At 38.8% G+C, this 15,351-nt stretch overlaps 1 protein-coding gene across 2 annotated transcripts in view; it reads left to right on the top strand.

The window, feature by feature from the left end:
* Nucleotides 1-236: 236 nt before the first annotated feature.
* Nucleotides 237-15,351, top strand: part of LOC108103648 (SET domain-containing protein SmydA-8) — a 54,348-nt gene continuing 39,233 nt past the window's right edge. The window contains exon 1 of one of the 2 annotated variants that reach the window (XM_041818452.1): nt 237-1,226. In XM_041818452.1, coding sequence (XP_041674386.1) covers nt 315-1,226 — 912 coding nt within the window. In that variant the 5' untranslated portion in view covers nt 237-314. Of the gene's footprint in view, nt 1,227-1,270; nt 1,745-15,351 lie in introns of those variants that run through there. The other variant, XM_041818453.1, reaches the window with a different exon arrangement.

Below are 15,351 nucleotides of genomic sequence, written 5' to 3'. Positions count from 1 at the left end.
CTTTTTCTTTATATAATACATTTTGGATTTTGATTATGAACTTATTTTAATCTATTTTGAGCCATGACCGTTAGTGGGTTAAGTACAATGGCCAATAAATGGCTAGTGTTTATGCCTCGATACCCGCATATCCGCCAGCTGTGCCTGTCCAGCGAACAGTCGGGAAATCCGAGATCCACAACAGACTATAATTAGCTGTCACTCCGAGAAAATCGAGAAAACTCGCACAATCAGAGAGTTTCCGTTGTAGCAGCGATCAGTAGCGTTTCGGTAATCGGCGGAATCGAGAGGAAGTGGCTTTTAAAAAAGTCGATATGTCCACCAGTTCATCTGTTGCGGAAGAAGAACCGAGATCTTCCAGTCAGATGACCATCAGTGCCTCCACACAGGAGTTAGCCGAGCTGATAGACATTCATTTGGGTGATTTGCGACCCAAGGAACCCTCCTGGCGGGTGGCAGACTCTCCCATTTCCGGCAGGGGTATATTTGCCACTAGAGAAATAGCACCTGGTGAAGAGCTGTTTCGGGAACATACGTTGCTGGTGGGTCCAACGGCTCATCGGTCCACAAATCTGCGGACTTGCACCCTTTGCTACCGTTTGATTCCGGGATCTACGGATTCGGAAGCACTTTGTTCGGCGGTATGTGGCTTACCAGTTTGTTCGGAATGCCGGGATTCATCGCGCCATGAGCTGGAGTGTAAGCTTTTTCGTAAATGGAAACCCTTAGAGAGTCAGAGAATAGAGCCGCGCGCTTTAAGAATTCTCAGTGTGGTGCGTTGCTTCTTCCTGGACGAAGCTGGTAGGAAGTTGCTGTATGCCATGCAGGCTAATATGGATCGGTACTATATGCAGGAGGTGCAACGAGCTGCCGACTGTTTCGAACACTTTCCAAGGGAACAGGACATGTTAGACTACTTCTACCGCACCATCTGCGCCTTTAATACCAATGCCTTTGAAAGTCGGAGCAGTGTAGATGGTCACGAGGTTTTGGTGAGAGCTTTGTTCCCTTTGGCGGGACTCTTGAATCACCAGTGCACCCCAAATGCAGCGCACCATTTTGAGAATGGGGAGACTATTGTGGTGTGCGCCACCGAACGAATTCCGGTTGGAGCCGAGATCACAATGTCGTATGCCAAGTTGCTGTGGTCCACCCTAGCCAGGAAGATATTCCTCGGGATAACCAAGCACTTCATTTGTAAGTGCGCACGATGCCAGGATCCTACGGTGAGTTCGCTGACTTGGAAAGGGAGATGCTTCTCAACTGGGCAAATGAGAGCGTAAGTGTCGCAATCGTTTAGAAGTGCCACTAAAATAGCTTTATCGGTTGGGCCGTAAAAATGTCAGCCCAGGGGCATAGGCATAGGGGTTTAAGGTACCAGTAAATGCACATTATAAATATATTTATCTATTTTAATTATCTATATATCTTAATATCTGCAATACGTAATACCAGGTATATAAAAAAAAATATATCGAATTTCAGAAAATAGATTTATTTAAAAAATACTAAATGCTGATATAAATTCCAAAGAAACTTATACATCTTCTGCTAAAAATAAACTTCCTTATAAGACCCCATGGACCTAGGCTAGGGCATTGCAATATTAGCGCAAGAGAGATATATGAACACCAAAAACGTAAAGAGACTGAGTGAGTGACTAAGGCAAGAACGAGGGCCAAATGCAAAGCAAACGCGTTACTAGATGATCACCAAAACTGGCCACATTAAGGACAGGCCTCCAGTGAGTACTATCTTTATTCTCAAGAAAAGCTCACAGACGAGTATGCAGGATAATTTATTCCAAACCAAATGAATGCATGATGACAAATTTTATTTTTATTATTAAATTTTAAAGATATAAATTTCCCTTTGTTCCCATTGGAAACTGCAAGAGCCAGTGACAGTCGTGCTTGCCGCATTGTGGGGCAATAATCAGCAGAACTATCTTCCCATAAAATACACACTGTTATCTTTTGTATCTATTTTAGCTTGCCATATTCTTATATGGGGGCGCCACAACTGGTTCAAGAACTTACATACAACATTACATTATATTCTTCATTTATTCGAAAACGGGCGCAGTAAAGATTCCACATCACGTCAAAACAACCTCTTACCACATTCCGCCTTTCATTTCCATACCCCTTTAACTCAGTTGCATGCCACACGACAATGCTAGGTTTTCATTTTCTTTCCCCTATTTTTGTGTGCCTTTAAATAAACATTCTCTCACACATTTTTTAGTATTAAAACGGAAGACCTAGAAAACGGCCAGACAATTTAGAATAATTTAAAATTTTTCGGGTATTTTGGTTTGCATACTGTTTAAGGGATTTACACAATATTATAAACATCCTATTATTATGCCAAAAATATTTGAAAGAGTTAAAAATCTAAATGATTTCCACAAGTTATTTTATATCTGATTTTCAATATGCGAAATTTTGTTAATGTCGTTCAATTTTATGCCCATAACTAAGCCAATAATGATCAAAATATTGAATTTCATTATGAGCCTCTTTGAGCCCGAAAACTGATTTTCCCACAATCGAAAAACGGATAGGTAAGTGTAGGTCGTTAGCAGCACAAAACAGTCGTTGTTTTGGGTCTGCGCCTTGTTTTGACCGAGCTAGAGCTAAAAACCGAAAGAATATTGCAAATTTCTGTCAGAAATAGGTTTTTGATTTTCTAGCCATTAAATCAGCACTCACCCCAACGAAATCAGAACAATGCTGTTAAAAGTAGGTACAGGTGTTTACAGTTTTGGTTGTTAGATGCATAAAATAGTCGTTCTTTCAGCTGTGCGACTTGTTTTGACCGAGCTAGAGCTAAAAACCCGAAAATAATAATAATAATAATTGCAAATTTCTGTTAAAAATCGGTTTCATCAGTTTTTCGCCCTTAAAACAGAGCTCGCACCAAAAAATAAGAACAATAATGATAAAAGCAAGTATAGGGGTGTTAAGAGTCGGTAGTTAGCTGTACAAAAAAGTCATTGTTTTAGCCATGCGGCTTGTTTTGACAAAGTTAGAGTTAAGAAACGGCAAGAAACCCGGCATCTCTGCTGCTAAAAGACGTAACATACTTTTGGGCACAAAAAAAATCAGTTTTTTGGGCATAGCAGAGCCAAAAATGGTCCAAATTAGGAATGTAATACCTTGTAGGGCTCGTAACTTGATTGGTATGATTCCCAATTGGTTTGCATTAAAATCTGGCAAACTTCATTTTTGGCCCATTTTTGAAAATTTTGATGATGGTACCCCTTATCAAAAATGCGAAATTTGGGCCAAAATTGATTTTCCCAAAATCGAAAATCGAGTGATAGGGGTGGTTAGTATTGGTCGTTAGCAGCACAAAACAGTCGTTCTTTTGTCTGTGCGACTTGTTTTGCCCGAGCTAGAGCTAAAAACCCGAAAATAATATTGCAAATTTCTGTTAAAAATCGGTTTCATCAGTTTTCCGCCCTTAAAACAGAGCTCGCACCAAAAAATAAGAACAATAATGATAAAAGCAAGTACAGGGGTGTTAAGAGTCGGTAGTTAGCTGTATAAAACAGTCATTGTTTTAGCCATGCGGCTTGTGTTGACAAAGTTAGAGCTAAAAAACGGCAAGAAAACCGGAATCTATGCTGTAGAAAATCGGTTTTTTTGACTTTTTAGCCATTAAATCAGCACTCGCCCCAACGAAATCAGAACACTACTGGTAAAAGTAGGTATAGGGGTTTACAGTTTTGGTTGCTAGCTGCATAAAACAGTCATTGTTTTAGCCATGCGGCTTGTTTTGACAAAGTTAGAGCTAAGAAACTGCAAGAAAACCGGAATCTATGCTGTAGAAAATCGGTTTTTTGACTTTTTAGCCATTAAATCAGCACTCGCCCCAACGAAATCAGAACACTACTGGTAAAAGAAGGTATAGGGGTTTACAGTTTTGAATGTTAGCTGCATAAAACAGTCGTTCTTTCGGATGTGCGACTTGTTTTGACAAAGTCAGAGCTAAGAAACGGCAACAAAACCGGAATCTCTGCTGCTAAAAGACGTAACATACTTTTGGGCACAAAAAATCAGTTTTTTGGGCATAGCAGAGCCAAAAATGGTCCAAATGAAGAATGTAATACCTTGTAGGGGTCGTAACTTGATTGCTATGATTCCCAATTGGTTTGCATTCAAATCTTGGAAACTTCAATTTTGGCCCATTTTTGAAAATATTGATGATGGTACCCCTTATCAAAAATGGGAAATTTGGGCCAAAATTGATTTTCCCAAAATCGAAAATCGAGTAATAGGGGTGGTTAGTATTGGTCGTTAGCAGCACAAAACAGTCGTTCTTTTGGCTGTGCGACTTGTTTTGCCCGAGCTAGAGCTAAAAACCCGAAAATAATATTGCAAATTTCTGTTAAAAATCGGTTTCATCAGTTTTCCGCCCTTAAAACAGAGCTCGCACCAAAAAATAAGAACAATAATGATAAAAGCAAGTACAGGGGTGTTAAGAGTCGGTAGTTAGCTGTATAAAACAGTCATTGTTTTAGCCATGTGGCTTGTTTTGACAAAGTTAGAGCTAAGAAACGGCAAGAAAACCGGAATCTATGCTGTAGAAAATCGGTTTTTTGACTTTTTAGCCATTAAATCAGCACTCGCCCCAACGAAATCAGAACACTACTGGTAAAAGTAGGTATAGATGTTTACAGTTTTGGTTGCTAGCTGCATAAAACAGTCATTGTTTTAGCCATGCGGCTTGTTTTGAGCTAAGAAACGGCAAGAAAACCGGAATCTATGCTGTAGAAAATCGGTTTTTTGACTTTTTAGCCATTAAATCAGCACTCGCCCCAACGAAATCAGAACACTACTGGTAAAAGTAGGTATAGATGTTTACAGTTTTGGTTGCTAGCTGCATAAAACAGTCGTTCTTTCGGATGTGCGACTTGTTTTGACAAAGTCAGAGCTAAGAAACGGCAACAAAACCGGAATCTCTGCTGCTAAAAGACGTAACATATTTTTGGGCACAAAAAAAATCAGTTTTTTGAGCATAGCAGAGCCAAAAATGGTCCAAATGAAGAATGTAATACCTTGTAGGACTCGTAACTAGATTGCTATGATTCCCAATTGGTTTGCATTCAAATCTGGGAAACTTAATTTTTCGCCCATTTTTGAAAATTTTGATGATGGTACCCCTTATCAAAAATGCGAAATTTGGGCCAAAATTGATTTTCCCAAAATCGAAAATCGAGTGATAGGGGTGGTTAGTATTGGTCGTTAGCAGCACAAAACAGTCGTTCTTTTGGCTGTGCGACTTGTTTTGCCCGAGCTAGAGCTAAAAACCCGAAAATAATATTGCAAATTTCTGTTAAAAATCGGTTTCATCAGTTTTCCGCCCTTAAAACAGAGCTCGCGCCAAAAAATAAGAACATTAATGATAAAAGCAAGTATAGGGGTGTTAAGAGTCGGTAGTTAGCTGCATAAAACAGTCATTGTTTTAGCCATGCGGCTTGTTTTGACAAAGTCAGAGCTAAGAAACCGCAAGAAAACCGGAATCTATGCTGCTAAAAGACGTAACATACTTTTGGGCACAAAAAAATCAGTTTTTTGGGCATAGCAGAGCCAAAATTGGTCAAAATGAGGAATGTAATACCTCGTAGGGCTCGTAACTTGATTGCAATGATTCCCAATTGGTTTGCATTCAAATCTGGGAAACTTCATTTTTGGCCCATTTTTGAAAATTTTGATGATGGTACCCCTTATCAAAAATGCGAAATTTGGGCCAAAATTGATTTTCCCAAAATCGAAAATCGAGTGATAGGGGTGGTTAGTATTGGTCGTTAGCAGCACAAAACAGTCGTTCTTTTGGCTGTGCGACTTGTTTTGCCCGAGCTAGAGCTAAAAACCCGAAAATAATATTGCAAATTTCTGTTAAAAATCGGTTTCATCAGTTTTCCGCCCTTAAAACAGAGCTCGCACCAAAAAATAAGAACAATAATGATAAAAGCAAGTACAGGGGTGTTAAGAGTCGGTAGTTAGCTGTATAAAACAGTCATTGTTTTAGCCATGCGGCTTGTGTTGACAAAGTTAGAGCTAAAAAACGGCAAGAAAACCGGAATCTATGCTGTAGAAAATCGGTTTTTTTGACTTTTTAGCCATTAAATCAGCACTCGCCCCAACGAAATCAGAATACTACTGGTAAAAGTAGGTATAGGGGTTTACAGTTTTGGTTGCTAGCTGTATAAAACAGTCATTGTTTTAGCCATGCGGCTTGTGTTGACAAAGTTAGAGCTAAAAAACGGCAAGAAAACCGGAATCTATGCTGTAGAAAATCGGTTTTTTGACTTTTTAGCCATTAAATCAGCACTCGCCCCAACGAAATCAGAACTCTACTGGTAAAAGTAGGTTTAGGGGTTTACAGTTTTGGTTGTTAGCTGCATAAAACAGTCCTTCTTTCGGCTGTGCGACTTGTTTTGACAAAATCAAAGCTAAGAAACGGCAACAAAACCGGAATCTCTGCTGCTAAAAGACGTAACATATTTTTGGGCACAAAAAAAATCAGTTTTTTGAGCATAGCAGAGCCAAAAATGGTCCAAATGAGGAATGTAATACCTTGTAGGGCTCGTAACTTGATTGCTATGATTCCCAATTGGTTTGCATTCAATTCTGCGAAACTTCATTTTTGGCCCATTTTTGAAAATTTTGATGATGGTACCCCTTATCAAAAATGCGAAATTTGGGCCAAAATTGATTTTCCCTAAATCGAAAATTGAGTGAAAGGGGTGGTTAGTATTGGTTGTTAGCAGAACAAAACAGTCGTTCTTTTGGCTGTGCGACTTGTTTTGCCCGAGCTAGAGCTAAAAACCCGAAAATAAAAAAATAAAAATCGGTTTCATCAGTTTTCCGCCCTTAAAACAGAGCTCGCACCAAAAAATAAGAACAATAATGATAAAAGCAAGTACAGGGATTTACAGTTTTGGTTGTTAGCTGCATAAAACAGTCATTGTTTTAGCCATGCGCCTTGTTTTGACAAAGTTAGAGCTAAGAAACGGCAAGAAAACCGGAATCTATGCTGTAGAAAATCGGTTTTTTCACTTGTTAGCCATTAAATCAGCACTCGCCCCAACGAAATCAGAACACTACTGGTAAAAGTAGGTACAGGGGTTTACAGTTTTGGTTGTTAGCTGCATAAAATAGTCGTTCTTTCGGATGTGCGACTTGTTTTGCCGAAGCTAGAGCTAAAAACCCGAAAATAATATTGCAAATTTCTGTTAAAAATCGGTTTCATCAGTTTTCCGCCCTTAAAACAGAGCTAGCACCAAAAAATAAGAACAATAATGATAAAAGCAAGTATGGAGTTTACAGTTTTGGTTTTTAGCTGCATAAAACAGTCGTTCTTTCGGCTGTGCGGCTTGTTTTGACAAAGTTAGAGCTAAGAAACGGCAAGAAAACCGGAATCTATGCTGTAGAAAATCGGTTTTTTCACTTGTTAGCCATTAAATCAGCACTCGCCCCAACGAAATCAGAACACTACTGGTAAAAGTAGGTACAGGGGTTTACAGTTTTGGTTGTTAGCTGCATAAAATAGTCGTTCTTTCGGATGTGCGACTTGTTTTGCCCGAGCTAGAGCTAAAAACCCGAAAATAATATTGCAAATTTCTGTTAAAAATCGGTTTCATCAGTTTTCCGCCCTTAAAACAGAGCTCGCACCAAAAAAATAAGAACAATAATGATAAAAGCAAGTACAGGGGTGTTAAGAGTCGGTAGTTAGCTGTATAAAACAGTCATTGTTTTAGCCATGCGGCTTGTGTTGACAAAGTTAGAGCTAAAAAACGGCAAGAAAACCGGAATCTATGCTGTAGAAAATCGGTTTTTTTGACTTTTTAGCCATTAAATCAGCACTCGCCCCAACGAAATCAGAACACTACTGGTAAAAGTAGGTATAGGGGTTTACAGTTTTGGTTGCTAGCTGCATAAAACAGTCATTGTTTTAGCCATGCGGCTTGTTTTGACAAAGTTAGAGCTAAGAAACTGCAAGAAAACCGGAATCTATGCTGTAGAAAATCGGTTTTATGACTTTTTAGCCATTAAATCAGCACTCGCCCCAACGAAATCAGAACACTACTGGTAAAAGTAGGTTTAGGGGTTTACAGTTTTGGTTGTTAGCTGCATAAAACAGTCCTTCTTTCGGCTGTGCGACTTGTTTTGACAAAATCAGAGCTAAGAAACGGCAACAAAACCGGAATCTCTGCTGCTTTGTTTTGACAAAGTTAGAGCTAAGAAACTGCAAGAAAACCGGAATCTATGCTGTAGAAAATCGGTTTTTTGACTTTTTAGCCATTAAATCAGCACTCGCCCCAACGAAATCAGAACACTACTGGTAAAAGAAGGTATAGGGGTTTACAGTTTTGAATGTTAGCTGCATAAAACAGTCGTTCTTTCGGATGTGCGACTTGTTTTGACAAAGTCAGAGCTAAGAAACGGCAACAAAACCGGAATCTCTGCTGCTAAAAGACGTAACATACTTTTGGGCACAAAAAATCAGTTTTTTGGGCATAGCAGAGCCAAAAATGGTCCAAATGAAGAATGTAATACCTTGTAGGGGTCGTAACTTGATTGCTATGATTCCCAATTGGTTTGCATTCAAATCTTGGAAACTTCAATTTTGGCCCATTTTTGAAAATATTGATGATGGTACCCCTTATCAAAAATGGGAAATTTGGGCCAAAATTGATTTTCCCAAAATCGAAAATCGAGTAATAGGGGTGGTTAGTATTGGTCGTTAGCAGCACAAAACAGTCGTTCTTTTGGCTGTGCGACTTGTTTTGCCCGAGCTAGAGCTAAAAACCCGAAAATAATATTGCAAATTTCTGTTAAAAATCGGTTTCATCAGTTTTCCGCCCTTAAAACAGAGCTCGCACCAAAAAATAAGAACAATAATGATAAAAGCAAGTACAGGGGTGTTAAGAGTCGGTAGTTAGCTGTATAAAACAGTCATTGTTTTAGCCATGTGGCTTGTTTTGACAAAGTTAGAGCTAAGAAACGGCAAGAAAACCGGAATCTATGCTGTAGAAAATCGGTTTTTTTGACTTTTTAGCCATTAAATCAGCACTCGCCCCAACGAAATCAGAACACTACTGGTAAAAGTAGGTATAGGGGTTTACAGTTTTGGTTGCTAGCTGCATAAAACAGTCATTGTTTTAGCCATGCGGCTTGTTTTGAGCTAAGAAACGGCAAGAAAACCGGAATCTATGCTGTAGAAAATCGGTTTTTTGACTTTTTAGCCATTAAATCAGCACTCGCCCCAACGAAATCAGAACACTACTGGTAAAAGTAGGTATAGATGTTTACAGTTTTGGTTGCTAGCTGCATAAAACAGTCGTTCTTTCGGATGTGCGACTTGTTTTGACAAAGTCAGAGCTAAGAAACGGCAACAAAACCGGAATCTCTGCTGCTAAAAGACGTAACATACTTTTGGGCACAAAAAAATCAGTTTTTTGAGCATAGCAGAGCCAAAAATGGTCCAAATGAAGAATGTAATACCTTGTAGGACTCGTAACTAGATTGCTATGATTCCCAATTGGTTTGCATTCAAATCTGGGAAACTTAATTTTTCGCCCATTTTTGAAAATTTTGATGATGGTACCCCTTATCAAAAATGCGAAATTTGGGCCAAAAATTGATTTTCCCAAAATCGAAAATCGAGTGATAGGGGTGGTTAGTATTGGTCGTTAGCAGCACAAAAAACAGTCGTTCTTTTGGCTGTGCGACTTGTTTTGCCCGAGCTAGAGCTAAAAACCCGAAAATAATATTGCAAATTTCTGTTAAAAATCGGTTTTATCAGTTTTCCGCCCTTAAAACAGAGCTCGCGCCAAAAAATAAGAACATTAATGATAAAAGCAAGTATAGGGGTGTTAAGAGTCGGTAGTTAGCTGCATAAAACAGTCATTGTTTTAGCCATGCGGCTTGTTTTGACAAAGTCAGAGCTAAGAAACCGCAAGAAAACCGGAATCTATGCTGCTAAAAGACGTAACATACTTTTGGGCACAAAAAAATAAGTTTTTTGGGCATAGCAGAGCCAAAATTGGTCAAAATGAGGAATGTAATACCTCGTAGGGCTCGTAACTTGATTGCAATGATTCCCAATTGGTTTGCATTCAAATCTGGGAAACTTCATTTTTGGCCCATTTTTGAAAATTTTGATGATGGTACCCCTTATCAAAAATGCGAAATTTGGGCCAAAATTGATTTTCCCAAAATCGAAAATCGAGTGATAGGGGTGGTTAGTATTGGTCGTTAGCAGCACAAAACAGTCGTTCTTTTGGCTGTGCGACTTGTTTTGCCCGAGCTAGAGCTAAAAACCCGAAAATAATATTGCAAATTTCTGTTAAAAATCGGTTTCATCAGTTTTCCGCCCTTAAAACAGAGCTCGCACCAAAAAATAAGAACAATAATGATAAAAGCAAGTACAGGGGTGTTAAGAGTCGGTAGTTAGCTGTATAAAACAGTCATTGTTTTAGCCATGCGGCTTGTGTTGACAAAGTTAGAGCTAAAAAACGGCAAGAAAACCGGAATCTATGCTGTAGAAAATCGGTTTTTTTGACTTTTTAGCCATTAAATCAGCACTCGCCCCAACGAAATCAGAATACTACTGGTAAAAGTAGGTATAGGGGTTTACAGTTTTGGTTGCTAGCTGTATAAAACAGTCATTGTTTTAGCCATGCGGCTTGTGTTGACAAAGTTAGAGCTAAAAAACGGCAAGAAAACCGGAATCTATGCTGTAGAAAATCGGTTTTTTGACTTTTTAGCCATTAAATCAGCACTCGCCCCAACGAAATCAGAACTCTACTGGTAAAAGTAGGTTTAGGGGTTTACAGTTTTGGTTGTTAGCTGCATAAAACAGTCCTTCTTTCGGCTGTGCGACTTGTTTTGACAAAATCAAAGCTAAGAAACGGCAACAAAACCGGAATCTCTGCTGCTAAAAGACGTAACATATTTTTGGGCACAAAAAAATCAGTTTTTTGAGCATAGCAGAGCCAAAAATGGTCCAAATGAGGAATGTAATACCTTGTAGGGCTCGTAACTTGATTGCTATGATTCCCAATTGGTTTGCATTCAATTCTGCGAAACTTCATTTTTGGCCCATTTTTGAAAATTTTGATGATGGTACCCCTTATCAAAAATGCGAAATTTGGGCCAAAATTGATTTTCCCTAAATCGAAAATTGAGTGAAAGGGGTGGTTAGTATTGGTTGTTAGCAGAACAAAACAGTCGTTCTTTTGGCTGTGCGACTTGTTTTGCCCGAGCTAGAGCTAAAAACCCGAAAATAAAAAAATAAAAATCGGTTTCATCAGTTTTCCGCCCTTAAAACAGAGCTCGCGCCAAAAAATAAGAACAATAATGATAAAAGCAAGTACAGGGATTTACAGTTTTGGTTGTTAGCTGCATAAAACAGTCATTGTTTTAGCCATGCGCCTTGTTTTGACAAAGTTAGAGCTAAGAAACGGCAAGAAAACCGGAATCTATGCTGTAGAAAATCGGTTTTTTTCACTTGTTAGCCATTAAATCAGCACTCGCCCCAACGAAATCAGAACACTACTGGTAAAAGTAGGTACAGGGGTTTACAGTTTTGGTTGTTAGCTGCATAAAATAGTCGTTCTTTCGGATGTGCGACTTGTTTTGCCGAAGCTAGAGCTAAAAACCCGAAAATAATATTGCAAATTTCTGTTAAAAATCGGTTTCATCAGTTTTCCGCCCTTAAAACAGAGCTAGCACCAAAAAATAAGAACAATAATGATAAAAGCAAGTATGGAGTTTACAGTTTTGGTTTTTAGCTGCATAAAACAGTCGTTCTTTCGGCTGTGCGGCTTGTTTTGACAATGTTAGAGCTAAGAAACAGCAAGAAAACCGGAATCTATGCTGTAGAAAATCGGTTTTTTGACTTTTTAGCCATTAAATCAGCACTCGCCCCAACGAAATCAGAACACTACTGGTAAAAGTAGGTTTAGGGGTTTACAGTTTTGGTTGTTAGCTGCATAAAACAGTCGTTCTTTTGGCTGTGCGACTTGTTTTGCCCGAGCTAGAGCTAAAAACCCGAAAATAATATTGCAAATTTCTGTTAAAAATCGGTTTCATCAGTTTTCCGCCCTTAAAACAGAGCTCGCACCAAAAAATAAGAACAATAATGATAAAAGCAAGTACAGGGGTGTTAAGAGTCGGTAGTTAGCTGTATAAAACAGTCATTGTTTTAGCCATGCGGCTTGTGTTGACAAAGTTAGAGCTAAAAAACGGCAAGAAAACCGGAATCTATGCTGTAGAAAATCGGTTTTTTTGACTTTTTAGCCATTAAATCAGCACTCGCCCCAACGAAATCAGAACACTACTGGTAAAAGTAGGTATAGGGGTTTACAGTTTTGGTTGCTAGCTGCATAAAAACAGTCATTGTTTTAGCCATGCGGCTTGTTTTGACAAAGTTAGAGCTAAGAAACTGCAAGAAAACCGGAATCTATGCTGTAGAAAATCGGTTTTATGACTTTTTAGCCATTAAATCAGCACTCGCCCCAACGAAATCAGAACACTACTGGTAAAAGTAGGTTTAGGGGTTTACAGTTTTGGTTGTTAGCTGCATAAAACAGTCCTTCTTTCGGCTGTGCGACTTGTTTTGACAAAATCAGAGCTAAGAAACGGCAACAAAACCGGAATCTCTGCTGCTAAAAGACGTAACATACTTTTGGGCACAAAAAAAAAATCTGTTTTTTGAGCATAGCAGAGCCAAAAATGGTCCAAATGAGGAATGTAATACCTTGTAGGGCTCGTAACTTGATTGCTATGATTCCCAATTGGTTTGCATTCAATTCTCCGAAACTTCATTTTTGGCCCATTTTTGAAAATTTTGATGATGGTACCCCTTATCAAAAATGCGAAATTTGGGCCAAAATTGATTTTCCCAAAATCGAAAATCGAGTGATAGGGGTGGTTAGTATTGGTCGTTAGCAGCACAAAACAGTCGTTCTTTTGGCTGTGCGACTTGTTTTGCCCGAGCTAGAGCTAAAAACCCGAAAATAATATTGCAAATTTCTGTTAAAAATCGGTTTCATCAGTTTTCCGCCCTTAAATCAGAGCTCGCACCAAAAAATAAGAACAATAATGATAAAAGCAAGTACAGGGGTGTTAAGAGTCGGTAGTTAGCTGTATAAAACAGTCATTGTTTTAGCCATGCGGCTTGTGTTGACAAAGTTAGAGCTAAAAAACGGCAAGAAAACCGGAATCTATGCTGTAGAAAATCGGTTTTTTTGACTTTTTAGCCATTAAATCAGCACTCGCCCCAACGAAATCAGAATACTACTGGTAAAAATAGGTATAGGGGTTTACAGTTTTGGTTGCTAGCTGCATAAAACAGTCATTGTTTTAGCCATGCGGCTTGTTTTGACAAAGTTAGAGCTAAGAAACTGCAAGAAAACCGGAATCTATGCTGTAGAAAATCGGTTTTTTGACTTTTTAGCCATTAAATCAGCACTCGCCCCAACGAAATCAGAACACTACTGGTAAAAGTAGGTTTAGGGGTTTACAGTTTTGGTTGTTAGCTGCATAAAACAGTCCTTCTTTCGGCTGTGCGACTTGTTTTGACGAAATCAGAGCTAAGAAACGGCAACAAAACCGGAATCTCTGCTGCTAAAAGACGTAACATATTTTTGGGCACAAAAAAAATCAGTTTTTTGAGCATAGCAGAGCCAAAAATGGTCCAAATGAGGAATGTAATACCTTGTAGGGCTCGTAACTTGATTGCTATGATTCCCAATTGGTTTGCATTCAATTCTCCGAAACTTCATTTTTGGCCCATTTTTGAAAATTTTGATGATGGTACCCCTTATCAAAAATGCGAAATTTGGGCCAAAATTGATTTTCCCAAAATCGAAAATCGAGTGATAGGGGTGGTTAGTATTGGTCGTTAGCAGCACAAAACAGTCGTTCTTTTGGCTGTGCGACTTGTTTTGCACGAGCTAGATCTAAAAACCCGAAAATAATATTGCAAATTTCTGTTAAAAATCGGTTTCATCAGTTTTCCGCCCTTAAAACAGAGCTCGCACCAAAAAATAAGAACAATAATGATAAAAGCAAGTACAGGGGTGTTAAGAGTCGGTAGTTAGCTGTATAAAACAGTCATTGTTTTAGCCATGCGGCTTGTGTTGACAAAGTTAGAGCTAAAAAACGGCAAGAAAACCGGAATCTATGCTGTAGAAAATCGGTTTTTTTGACTTTTTAGCCATTAAATCAGCACTCGCCCCAACGAAATCAGAACACTACTGGTAAAAGTAGGTATAGGGGTTTACAGTTTTGGTTGCTAGCTGCATAAAACAGTCATTGTTTTAGCCATGCGGCTTGTTTTGACAAAGTTAGAGCTAAGAAACTGCAAGAAAACCGGAATCTATGCTGTAGAAAATCGGTTTTATGACTTTTTAGCCATTAAATCAGCACTCGCCCCAACGAAATCAGAACACTACTGGTAAAAGTAGGTTTAGGGGTTTACAGTTTTGGTTGTTAGCTGCATAAAACAGTCCTTCTTTCGGCTGTGCGACTTGTTTTGACAAAATCAGAGCTAAGAAACGGCAACAAAACCGGAATCTCTGCTGCTAAAAGACGTAACATACTTTTGGGCACAAAAAAAATCTGTTTTTTGAGCATAGCAGAGCCAAAAATGGTCCAAATGAGGAATGTAATACCTTGTAGGGCTCGTACCTTGATTGCTATGATTCCCAATTGGTTTGCATTCAATTCTGCGAAACTTCATTTTTGGCCCATTTTTGAAAATTTTGATGATGGTACCCCTTATCAAAAATGCGAAATTTGGGCCAAAATTGATTTTCCCAAAATCAAAAATCGAGTGATAGGGGTGGTTAGTATTGGTCGTTAGCAGCACAAAAACAGTCGTTCTTTTGTCTGTGCGACTTGTTTTGCCCGAGCTAGAGCTAAAAACCCGAAAATAATATTGCAAATTTCTGTTAAAAATCGGTTTCATCAGTTTTCCGCCCTTAAAACAGAGCTCGCACCAAAAAATAAGAACAATAATGATAAAAGCAAGTACAGGGGTGTTAAAAGTCGGTAGTTAGCTGTATAAAACAGTCATTGTTTTAGCCATGCGGCTTGTGTTGACAAAGTTAGAGCTAAAAAACGGCAAGAAAACCGGAATCTATGCTGTAGAAAATCGGTTTTTTTGACTTTTTAGCCATTAAATCAGCACTCGCCCCAACGAAATCAGAACACTACTGGTAAAAGTAGGTATAGGGGTTTACAGTTTTGGTTGCTAGCTGTATAAAACAGTCATTGTTTTAGCCATGCGGCTTGTTTTGACAAAGTTAGAGCTAAGAAACTGCAAGAA

This window comes from Drosophila eugracilis, unplaced genomic scaffold, assembly GCF_018153835.1.
Source record: "Drosophila eugracilis isolate 14026-0451.02 unplaced genomic scaffold, ASM1815383v1 contig_2167, whole genome shotgun sequence".
Taxonomy (NCBI): Eukaryota; Metazoa; Arthropoda; class Insecta; order Diptera; family Drosophilidae; genus Drosophila; species Drosophila eugracilis.
This window is presented reverse-complemented; position numbering and strand designations above follow the sequence as displayed.